At 35.5% G+C, this 12,370-nt stretch overlaps 2 protein-coding genes across 3 annotated transcripts in view; one reads left to right on the forward strand and one right to left on the reverse strand.

Annotated features, from left to right (window-relative positions):
• Gli (carboxyl ester lipase-like protein Gli) overlaps window positions 1-12,370 on the reverse strand; it is a 31,719-nt gene that overhangs the window by 9,057 nt on the left and 10,292 nt on the right. For both annotated transcript variants that reach the window (XM_090103202.1, XM_090103203.1), the window contains exons 10-11: window positions 8,905-9,197; window positions 1,917-2,112 (exon numbers count right to left, since the gene is read on the reverse strand). In XM_090103202.1, coding sequence (XP_089959328.1) covers window positions 1,917-2,112; window positions 8,905-9,197 — 489 coding nt within the window. The remainder of the gene's footprint in view (window positions 1-1,916; window positions 2,113-8,904; window positions 9,198-12,370) is intronic.
• Window positions 2,558-5,054, forward strand: LOC149908073 (uncharacterized). Its single transcript, XM_090102413.1, has 5 exons — window positions 2,558-2,746; window positions 2,910-3,122; window positions 4,158-4,277; window positions 4,557-4,966; window positions 5,037-5,054. Exons 1-5 carry the CDS (start codon window positions 2,698-2,700, stop codon window positions 5,052-5,054), a joined length of 810 nt encoding a protein of 269 aa, XP_089958539.1. The 5' UTR covers window positions 2,558-2,697.

Here is a 12,370-nt window from a genome sequence, read left to right on the forward strand (position 1 = left end):
CTGCGGGGTCGACTACTTCGGGCCAATGATGGTCAAGATCGGACGAAGAAGAGAGAAGAGATGGGGCGCGCTGTTCACATGCCTGACATCGCGAGCCGTGCACCTGGAGCTCGTCGCATCTCTGTCAACGGACTCAGCCATCATGGCGCTGAGAAGGATGGCAGCTCGCAGAGGGTGGCCTCGTCTGATGTACTCAGACAACGGTACAAACTTCAGGGGCGCCGATCAAGAACTGAAGAAGGCGTACAACGAGTGGGCGCCGGCGCTACAAGAAGAAGCGCTGCGCCACCGGATGGAGTGGCGCTACATACCGCCGGGTGCGCCGCATCAAGGCGGTGCATGGGAGCGGCTGGTGCGGTCGGTGAAAACCGCGCTCGGCGCGACACTACGGGAGAAGGCGCCGCCAGAAGAGGTGCTGCGGACTCTACTCACCGAGGCGGAGTTCGCGGTGAACGCGAGGCCGCTGACTCACGTGAGCGTGAGCCCAGACGACCCCGAAGCTCTCACGCCCAACCACTTCCTGTTGGGCTCCTCAACGGGACTGCCGACGACGGGGCCGTGCGACGAAGCAGACCGACGGACCTGGCGCGCCAGCCAGGCACTCGCCGACCACTTCTGGCGCCGATGGATCAAGGAGTACCTACCGACGCTCGTGCCACGGGGGGAGGCGCGAAAGGACACGCGACGCCTCGAGGAAGGTGACGTGGTCATTATCGTGGACCACGTCTTGCCGCGCAACACATGGCCCATGGGGGTCGTGGTGCGCGTTCACGCCGGGCCGGACGACGCTGTGCGGGTAGCCGAAGTGAAGACCAAGAGCGGGATCTTCAGACGCCCCGTCAGCAAGCTCGTCGTGATGAAGGAGGCTACGCAAGCTACGCCGGGGGGAGGACTGTAAAGGACGAGCACACGCAGGCGGTAACGGGGCTCCCCGCGCAGCGGCTCCACGTGTATGAGGCGGAATATTAACGCTGCACGTGGAAGAGAGGCGCACCGCGGTTTCGACGAGGCGCACCGCGGTTTCGCCTATCGCGCTGTATTCAGTACGCCACGTGCATTGCGTTTACACGTGGAGGAGGCGTGGCCTAGGCGGCACATGCAAGACAGCCGCCGCCGCTTTGAGTCTCGCCGCCGCTTTTGGATGCCGCCGCCGCTTTGAGTCTCGCCGCCTTTTGGATGCCGCCGCCGCTTTGTGCCTCGCCGCCGGGCGGCCGCTTTGAATCTCCCCACCGGCGACGCATATAAATAGCCCGAATTTTCAAATGGAATTCAGTTCGAGCAAGTACTTACTCCAGACCAGTAGCGAATAAGTACTAATAGTGATCAGTTAGAGCAAGTCCTTATTACAGACAAGTAGTTAATAAGTAATAGTGATTAGGATTATAAATTGTAATTGTAAAGAGAAAATATATGTACTTATGTATGTCGAAGGAAGGGTTTTATTTCGACCACGAACCCAAAATTATACAGTCCACAACAGAACTATTTGTTGAAATCGGTAGAACGGTTCTTTAATTTATTTTTAATACATATTATGAAAATTCAAAAGCGTTTTATAAACAATCTAGATGAATTATTAAATGTTTATCATTCGTTACCGTTACCGATATGTATCACGATACCGGTATTATTGTTCAGTTGTTTGTCGTGTTCAGGCTTAGGCACTGCAGTTAGCACGAAGTGAACTCAAGTATTTTTAAGGTAAGTTAACAGTATCGATATTGTTAGAAATACGAATACCGGAATGGCGCGAAAGGATGCGGGTTCGAGTCCCGCCTCGTGATCGAATTTTTTCTATTCTTTATAAATTTATATTTATAAAGCATTTGAATGCCATAAAAACCAAAAATATAAATTCAATACGAATACCGTTACCAATACCGCTACCGATACCGTTATCAACACCGGTATCTCACCTCAGTGATCGGCGGGTAGGTAGGCACGAAGCGGCCCACAACATTGGGCAGGTACACCGTCCAGAAGGCCAGCTCCGTCTGCCGGTAGTTCAGCTGGATGCTCGAGTTGAAGGTCGTGTTCAGGTTCAGGTAGCGCAGTTGTCCAGCTTCAGCCACTTCGAAGTGCATGCCCAGGATGCGGGAACGGGTTGGGTTGCTGCAATGTAGTGTTTGTGATAAGGTTAGATCAGGGGCATGAAACTTCCGAACAAACCTATGTTTAAAAATTTAACACTAAAGCTAGCGCCATCTAACGATCCAGGACCTCCTGATTTTAAAGTTTGTTTCATGTAAATCTGTCTAGATGGCAGTACTTCGTTAGACTAGGTATAATTTTTATAAATTTATCAAATTTAAAATACTAATGAAGACTGTAAGAATATTAGAAACATTGAAATAATCATGTAAATTTATTTTAAATATATTTTGCCTACTTTGAAAATAGTACTTTTTTTTTAACAGCAACACATTGCTAATGACTGATGTTGATTTGTTGAAGTTTGAAAAGTTCGTTACCTACGTTTTCTTGGTACCTATCGGTTTGTTATTTGCGATTTCTCGTGTTTTCTGTTATTTTTCTACGACTTGGCGATCTACAGACGGAATTACGGACCCTGACTATTATCTGAAACCACCTGGCTTTGAATTTGGACACCGATTACTGCTTTTCTGATCTACTTTGGCGCTATACCTGGACTACTGACTTGCCTTTCGATTAGGATTAAAGGATTCAAACATTAAAATGCCTAAAAAATCGCGATTACGTTGCTTTTTTGGGTGCAAAAATGATGGTAAGTTCAAATAAATATTTTCGGACTTTACAGTAGCAAAACCTTTCGGTTATGGCTTTGTATTTTGTAATCCCTATTGAATGAAAACTTAATCAAGTAATACGCAATTTCAGTCAAATGAAATTAGATTATTATGAATTATATATCATGCTTGTATTTTCAGGCCCACTTCACTTATTTCCAAATCCCAAAACTGAATCATATGAGGTCTTAGAAAAATTCAATGTTTGGAAAAGTGTGCTTCCTGCAACATTACAGGAGAAAGGAGATAATTATATTTTTAACACCATTAGATTATGTAACAACCACTTTCTGGAAGGTTACTGTTTACCAAGTCACAGATTGACAAAAAATGCAGTTCCAACATTAAATTTAGGTAAGTGAATATATAAGCAATATTTTCATTCACCAAATTGTTTACCAATATGACCATGGGTTTTAACTTTTTAAGTTGTTTTCGATTTCTTTGTTATTAATTTTATGATTGTTTTAATACACTCATAACACAATGCTATTTAAATAGTTAATAGCTATGTGCTATTCATATATTGAAAGTTCCATATAGACATACATACTAAGTACCTATAATATCAGATAGACATAATAAGATTACAAAAGTGCATAGGGAATTATCCCTTTTTTGTGCATTAGCACAGTTATGTTGCCGTCCCCGGAGAATAAAATGATAATATAAATATTTATAGTTTTATTGTTATGCCATATTTGAAACTTATGTAGCCTAATTCTATACAATTTTTATTTGTAATTTTTCTCCTGTAATCTATAATGATAGTGAATAAGTTTCTTTACGTGACAATAACTTTTACAATAATATTTGTGGAAAAACGAATCGGCAATGATCATTTTATTCTCTTAAAAAATGGAAAAATAATATGATTTCGCACCACTGGTAAGTCCATCTACATGATGATTAAGATGATGATCAGGAAGACTGATTTTTATGAATTTTTACTGTGTTTATAATAGTTCATTAACTACTCTAATATTGTATTATTTAAAAACACCAGAATAAAAGTTCATTGGATACTATCCAATAATGCATTTGTCCAATATAAACGAGAATAAAATGATGTGTTTATTAGTAAATTAAGACATCAGACAAATGCTACTAACTTTTAAATTATTGATTATCTTCAGTTTGGATAATGTTTTTAAAACTTTTTTTAAACATAATAAAAGGTTAAAAAATTAACTACCATTGAGTCTTTTTATCTCTCTGCGTCTATTGCTTGGCAAGTTATAGTCACTTATTGGTTTGTTATTTTTCTTGAAAAGTTATGTTTTTGCAGTTATCATTTTATTATCCGGGGACAGTGATGTTATGTTCTGCAAACTTCATGTTTAAGTTACAAATAACACATATGTAATTATACATATTATTATTTTACAGAACCACAACTAGTCAACCAATCAACCAACCAACATTCCATGGAAGAACATAATATGTTGCAACCAACATCCTCTGCTACATCCTCAACATCTGCTGCTATTATCACATCAGAATTAACTGGTTAGTATAATTATAGTTACTTTACATAATATTAATTTCCCTCAACCACAAGGATACAGGCTATGAGGCAGCCTGTCAATGTATTTGGGCTTGCCCACCAACTGCTATCAGTAGCTGGCAATAATGTTTTAGAAGCAACATATTTCTGATTTTTATAACAGGTTATTATTCTGCTCTATATTAAATCCTTCATCCTTCACCAAATGTGTTATTAAAATACACAACACCTCTTTAAAATAATAAAATTTTAATATTAATGGATATAAATATTATTTTCAGGTTCTCGGAAACGTTTGAGGCCAAAAAAGAATCCAGAAAACCAGCTCATTTTTAAGATCACAAAGAAATTGGAAAAGCTAACAAAAAAATATAACTCTCAAAAAAAGAAAATTTACGCTGCAAAAAATTTATCATTTTCAAAATCATTTTTGTCTGTAATTGAAAAACTACCTAGTGAAATACAGACTTTCACCAAACTGCAGTTCAAATGTTTGAAAAAACCAAAGGGTAGAAGATTTACCATAACAGAAAAAATTTTGTCTCTGACAATTTTAAAGCAAAGCCCAAAAGCTTATAAATTATTGCAAAAATTGTTTGTGCTGCCTTCGAAACGTTGCTTGCAAACTATGCTCAGTAAATTCACTGTGGAACCAGGGCTAAATGAACCTATATTAAGAGAGCTTAAAAGTGTTATTCAAAGTTTGCCTGCGGAGAAAAAGCTTGTTACACTTTTATTCGACGAAATATCTTTGGCACCAGGAACAGAGTACAACATAACAACTGGCCAAATCATAGGATTTGAAGACATGGGGAATGATAGGAGACACAAAACTCTGGCTGATCATGCATTAGTCTTGATGATAAAAGGCATAAAAAGTAAAAGCAAACAGGCCATTAGTTTCACATTTTGCAAAAGCTGCACAAAAGCATCTGATTTAAAAGAAATTTTAACAGAAGCTATAAAAGAACTTCAACATATTGGGTTCAGGGTTGTGGCCACCATTTGTGACCAAGCATCATCGAACGTAAAAGTAATAAAAATGCTCCAAGAAGACACAAAAAATAAATATAAACAACGGGGGATCATTTATGAATCAAATGCGTTTGAAATAGAAAACATGAAAGTTTTCCCGTTGTTTGACACACCGCATTTGTTAAAGGGAGTTCGTAATAATTTACTAAAAAAAGATGCAGAGTTTTTGCAAAATGGAGAAACAAAATGTGCTAAATGGGAACATTTAAAGCTTTTACTTGACATTGATGATGGAGATGATGAAATAAGGCTACTGAATAAGCTAACAGAAATGCATATCATCAAAGAAAAAATACCTAAAATGAAAGTGAAATATGCTGCACAAGTTTTCAGTCAGAGGGTGTCAAGTGCAATGAGATTTCTAGCACGTAAGATATTAACCTGATTATATCTTTCATTATTTACAATGTACTAAGCAATACCTCACTACAGATGAATTACTTACACAAAATAAATTAATATGATAATGTGAAAATAACTATGATTATAGCAAAAACGATTTTATAGGCACCTTAGTCATATTGACAGTTTATTAAATATTGTTTTTTTTTTTTTCAGGACATAATGTGCTTCCAGAAGAATGCAAGGGGACTGCAGATTTTCTTTTAATTTTCGATAAATTGTTTGACACATTTAATGGTCATTCTTACAAATTGTCAGAAAAGCAGTACAAGCAATGCTTAAAAAATAACTCCCTTCACTTCAAATTGTGGGATGATTTGATTCCGATTTTAGAATCAATTAAATTCAAATCAGTAGTTAGAAAAAATGGAATTCAATCAATAAAGTATGAATCAATTCCTTCTGTGAAAAATTGGGTAAAAAAATATAAAAACATTTATAGAATTATGGCATTATTTGAGTACTGAGCATGATATCAAAAGTTTAACAACCCGAAGTTTTAATCAAGATCCTTTAGAAAATTTCTTTAGTGGTATTAGAAGTAATGGAATTAGAAATGTAAATCCTTCCTGCAATCAATTTTGTAATGCATTTAAAACATTGATAATTAATAATTTTAACTCATCGCACTCCCCGCGAGCCAATTGTGAAAATGATGATAATAATGCATTCAAATCAATGGCGAATCTATTAAATGATAAAAAATGTATTGATTCAAATAATGATGATTTTGCATGTGATATTGATGGCTTATTGAATGTGATGGGTCAAATAAAAAATAATGATAAACTGGTGTATGCCGAGGCAAAAAAGTATGTTATTGGGTATGTAATTAAGAAATGCAAAACAAAGATTTTTAGGAATTGCAAATATTGCATGCATGATTTATGTAGATCAGAAGTTGATTTGCATTCTTTTAATTACGAAATTGATTATACCAAAAAATCTTTATTTCACCCAAGTGTAAACTTCATTACTTTAATGACAGATATTTTTTATATAACTGTTGCATGTTTACGTGATTGTCCTGAATCAAAATTTATTAAGAAAAAAATAAAGCTGATGTTGAATTGTGCATGTAATTATCAAGTTATTTCGTGTAAAAAACATAAAGATGAATTGATTGATTTTATTAATAATCTCGCGATTAATTTAATTATTCACAGTTGGTGTAAGGGAGTAAATAGAATAATAAACGGAAAGCTATCAAAATTTGATAAGAATGACCAGGTTAAACAACAGGCTTTAGAGTTTTATTTAAAAAGAAGAAAATCATAAATATCAATTATCAACAAATAATCATTGATTCAGGCTTTAAAATAAACTCTAAAAGTTTATTTTAAAAAAAATGAAAAAGTACTTAAATTATAGTTGATTCATTATAACATAAAACCTGCTATTTATGATTTTGCTAAAAATAAGTTTCGTTTTTAAGAATACTCCAATACTTTGTGACCAAACATTGGTTTGTTTAGTGATGTATACGGTATAAATAATTATGTGTTTGAAGCAATAAATGTTTTTAATTAATATTTCTTTCATTTAATGAAATTCCTAAGTTTACTATTTTCAGTACCATAATAGAGAAAAGGACACTAACGCTACCTGCCGGATTTTTTTTGAACTAAAAGCGCCCTCTGTTGGTCCCGGGCGTCAACCAACACCCCTTTTTTCGTACCTAGAGATGCGCATCTATCTCTGTATTAAGTATATAGTCTATGGGTTAGATGTTCTGAGATAGCATTTAACTATAAAATATCTATATAACCAGTTAAATAAGAAATATAATAAGTTGTTGAATGGCTACACTGGTTAATCATAATTATTCTTGTACAAATTGCATTCAAACATCATTCCAACCGCCTCATTCCTTAACAACTCTTATATTATGTAAAATAACATTTGAAAATACGACAAAATTTAAAAATAAGCTGATTTTTCGATACTGAATAAATTATTATTTTATTTAATTTATAATTTTGAATTTTATCAAATTGCTTAAATTACATACACGATGTCATATTATTTTTATTGTTTTTCATTCAATTACAGGTTCTAAAAACATTAAAATCCATATATAATTTAAGCGCGTCACACACGGTGAAGATACTATAATATTTTATCTTAAGATACTGTTATATTTTATACTAGCTTCCACCCGCGACTCCGTCCGCGCGGATGTCGGTCTTTGTGTGGATGGATTATTTCTCCATTTTGAGTAACTCTGACAATGACATCTTATAAATATCTATTGGACCCAAATACGGCTAGGCCTATACGCAACGTGTGTTCGCGGTTCTACAGAACAACGTCTATGGATAAAACTGAAAAATTAAGATTAATTTTTTTCTACGTATTTTTCCAGGATAAAAAGTATCCTATTTTACGCCCAGGATAATAAGGTATAATTATACCAAGTTTCATCGAAATCGAACCGGTAGTTTTCACGTGATGTCTTCACATACAGACAGACAGATAGACAAAAATTTTTTTAATCACATATTTGGGTTTGGTATCGACCCAGTAACACCCCCTGCTATTTATTTTTTCAATATTTTCAATGTACAGAATTGACCCTTCTACAGATTTATTATATGTATAGATAGATTACAGTAACTTAACGCATCCGGTATCAGCGTTCGGACCATCATTTTTCTTTTTGTCATTGCGTACTAAGACCCCTGTAGAACCGCCATCCTGTTACAAATGACCCACAAAATTTCGCGTCATTTGTAACAGGATGGCGGTTCTACAGGGGTCTTAGTACGCAATGACAAAAAGAAAAATGATGGTCCGAACGCTGATACCGGATGCGTTAAGGGGGCGCATAAAGCAAAATAACCAATCTTCTATTAGATGATACGTGTAATATGCAAGACCAAATCTAAAAAATAAAATATATATCAAACTAGATGATATGTTCAACGATTTTTTTATCGAGTAAATTTTAATATTTTATGTTTTTGATTAAACAGAATCGTTGAACATATCATCTAGTTTGATATATATTTTATTTTTTAGATTTGGTCTTGAATATTACACGTATCATCTAATAGAAGATTGGTAATTTTGCTTTATACGCACCCTTAAGATACTGTAATATAAAATATAACAATATCTTAAGATAAAATATTATAGTATCTTCACCGTGTGTGACGCGCTTAAATCTTTACTTCACACTTTCCAACTTACCCATATCTCGCAAAATCCGCGTACGCCTTCATAAAGAAATGACTCATGTTCCTATCATTCGGCGTCCAAGCTTGCCGTTCGATTCTGTGCCTTGTGGGGAAGAACTCAGGGTCCATAAACGGTGCACCAGCTAGGAGATAATGTTCCACATTATGTGAGTATTGTCTCCATTGCGGCCATCGGAACGCTTCCACTGTTGTATTCATCACGTACATGTAGACTGGGACCTTTTGTTCCAGGAGGAGTTTCACCATTTTGTCTGTTGGTGCTCGGTATAGGAAGTCTGAGAGGAGCTGGGGAGAAATTTAGATGTTAGTTGTTTATTTAGAAGCCATACTTGTTTTAAACAACTTACTAGCTGCTCCGCGCGGTTTCACCCCCGTGACTTCTCTCCCGTTGATCGTAGCGTGATGATATATATCCTATAGCCTTCCTCGATAAATGAGCTATCTAACACCGAAAGAATTTTTCAAATCGGACCGAGATTAGCGCGTTCAAACAAACAAACAAACTCTTCAGCTTTATAATATTAGTATAGATGAGAGTTATTATGTACAAGCCGAAGCGGAAACAAATCAAATATCTTGTTATTAGCCTTTGTACAGACTTAAAATACATATTACTGTAGGTCACATATCTTCCATGTACCTATGTTATAAAAAACGATTGCGTATTGAGAGTTCATTTTAAAATATTGTTCTAGAAATCAAGACTCAATAGATTTACATTATAATTAATGAATTTAAAGAGCGCCAAATTGGGTTACATCTGGAACCCGCTAATTAATATAAGTACATAATGCAGTGGTATCTTGATACGAATTTATGAAGTATGAAGATATAATAAAGTTAATATTGAAAAAATATACCTATAACAGCAAATGTTGTTAGAAGGAAAGGTAGACTATTTATTGACTAACATAAGTCAATGAAAATTTTCTAAGTATATTTTTGCCTGAGCAATATAATTAATATTATAACAAAAGGCCTTTTCAAAGATTTTTAGAGAAAATAGTACTGATCTAATTACATAAAAATCCATACTAATATTATAAATGCGAAAGTAACTCGGTCTATCTGTTACTCAATCACGCCTAAACTACTGAACCAATTTTCAGTTCAAAGGTATGGAGATATTTTGATACCCGAGAAAGGACATAGGCTACTTTTTATCCCGGGAAAATGACGCAAACCCGGAAATCCCAAGGGAACGGGAACTATGCGGGTTTTTCTTTGACTGCGCGGGCGAAGCCGCGGGCGGAAAGCTAGTGATGTATAAATGTTTGTTTTATTTGTACTTCCCGACTAATTTATTGCCTAATGACTAGTTATTATAATTCTAAGGAGTCAATAAATAACACATAAAACTTTGCAGATACCACCAACCATATTTAACCCATTGACCACCGAGCGGCCCGATCGGGCCGCGACACAATAGATTTTCTATTGTGTCTGTGATTCCGGGACTGAGGGATTAATACATACTAGCGGTCCACCCCGGCTTCGCCCGTGGTACATTATTACGTTTTCTCTACATAAGAACCATTCTCGTACTTCAAGGAATATAATAAAAAAAGAATTAACGAAATCGGTTCAGCCGTTCTCTAGTTATGCGCTTACCAACACATTTTGGGATTCATTTTTATATTATAGAAGATAGATGAAGACCTACGATAGACCCTAGATTTAAGTATTCGATATAAATTTCAGCTTGAATTTCATGCGTTCCTGAGAAAAAGGGTCTTGACAGACAGACAAACTTTAAAATTATTAAGGATATTTTTTTTATGTAAGTAATAAATTTTACTAACAGTTCTTTTAATTATTTATGGTATGTATATTATTCAATAAAAGTTAAGAAGTAAGTAGTAACTACTAAGTATGCAGTCACTATTCCACGCGGACGAAGTCGCGGGCACAGCTAGTAATAAAATAAATATGTACCTACTACCTAGTTACAAAAACAGCAGGATTGTTTATTTTCTACCTATGGGCTATGGCGGCCTCTTTTTTCTCTCAGTTTGGCGTGTATGATAATCCCTTCAGCTTCGGAGTCATTATAATCAACTTCCACTACATTATATACAAATCTGACTAACTGTCAGATTTTTCAAAAATTACATTATCAAAGGAAGCTGTCCATGTCATCCTCCGGGTCCCATGTCATGTCTTTCCATTCAAAAATTATATCAGTATACAACAAAAAATTTCACTAGCGCGATTCAACTCGACTCAATTGCGTATAGCGACATCTATTTTCACTGAACTAAGTTACTTGTTCATATAGCATTTTTCTCTACGTTATTTAATTATTATTGAGATGATTTCTGGAACAAAATGTTTTAACTATGTTCCTAAATTTTAATATGATAGAATAAGGCCAGGTAAGGCAACCTCAACTTATTACTTACTAGCAATGCCCTGCGGTTTCACCCGCAAAGATATCGTGACAGTGAAAAGTCTACTATAGGTCGGACTATAATAGGTTTAATTTTTAATCACATAAAAATCACCTTTACCCCGTCCCGAACTACGGCCTGCTCGAACAGTATACGGTCTACTATTTTCTGTAGATTGACACTTTTAAAAATTCGTTATATCTTTTGAATGGAATATCCAATTCTTTTCATTTAAAAAGTATTTTGCTGGTATTGAAACAGTCTATAGTAAAACATCATTTAATGGGATAAGGATTAATATATGTGTATGGATAACATGGTTTGATTACTGTCGGCACTTCTATTTACTTTGAAAACGTAAAAAAGTTGTTGTAGTAACATAACTACTGAAGATAGACATATGGTATCGCGGATTTTCTTGTAGATATTGATCCATTCTATAATACCGTAGAACATTTTTTTGTTCTATCTTCCATAGATTCCGCAGCGCACGCGATGACAGAACTTTTATTGAGGATTTTTTACACCTTGGGTTACATTATTGCATTTTTGGTGAGGATCTCTATTTTTTTTCAAAATGCAATATAGCCTATGTTGCTCAGTGAAGATGCAGCTTTCTCATGGTGAAAGAATTTTTGAAATCGGTCCAGTAGTTTATGCGTGAAAACTATACATACATACATACATACTTACAAACTTTTCCTCTTTATAATATTAGTATAGATGAGCATATTTGAAGTGAAACTTCTTTATCGGGGTTGGAAAAAAATTTAGTGTAACATTTTTTCGTTACGCGTGACATTTTTCCGTTACGCGCCATCTTTTTCTTATCCCTACCACGCATGATTCGACGTATTTCTGTAAAGTTGCATATAGTATGTAAATTATTTTTTTGAAAAATAAGGTCATAAAGAAGTTTCACTTCTTACGTGTGTACACTAGTATAGTTATATAAATTATAAAACAAAATAATTTGTCAAAGAAAAAATTAAGTACTTAGCGTGTAGGATCTCTTTTGACACTTAGTCATTGTGTAATTTTAGTGTTGTCGCTAAATCTAACGACTCC

This window comes from Colias eurytheme, chromosome 6 (assembly GCF_061535395.1).
Source record: "Colias eurytheme isolate Ceu_HAF_F1 chromosome 6, ilColEury1 Martin Lab GWU primary, whole genome shotgun sequence".
In the NCBI taxonomy this organism is placed as follows: domain Eukaryota; kingdom Metazoa; phylum Arthropoda; class Insecta; order Lepidoptera; family Pieridae; genus Colias; species Colias eurytheme.

Coding starts and splice junctions, on each gene's coding strand:
- LOC149908073 (XM_090102413.1), top strand. CDS start 2,698: ATGCCTAAAAAATCGCGATTACGTTGCTTTTTTGGGTGCAAAAATGAT. Junction 3,123..4,157: donor AGTTCCAACATTAAATTTAG/GTAAGTGAATAT, acceptor ATTATTTTACAG/AACCACAACTAGTCAACCAA. Junction 4,278..4,556: donor TATCACATCAGAATTAACTG/GTTAGTATAATT, acceptor TATTATTTTCAG/GTTCTCGGAAACGTTTGAGG.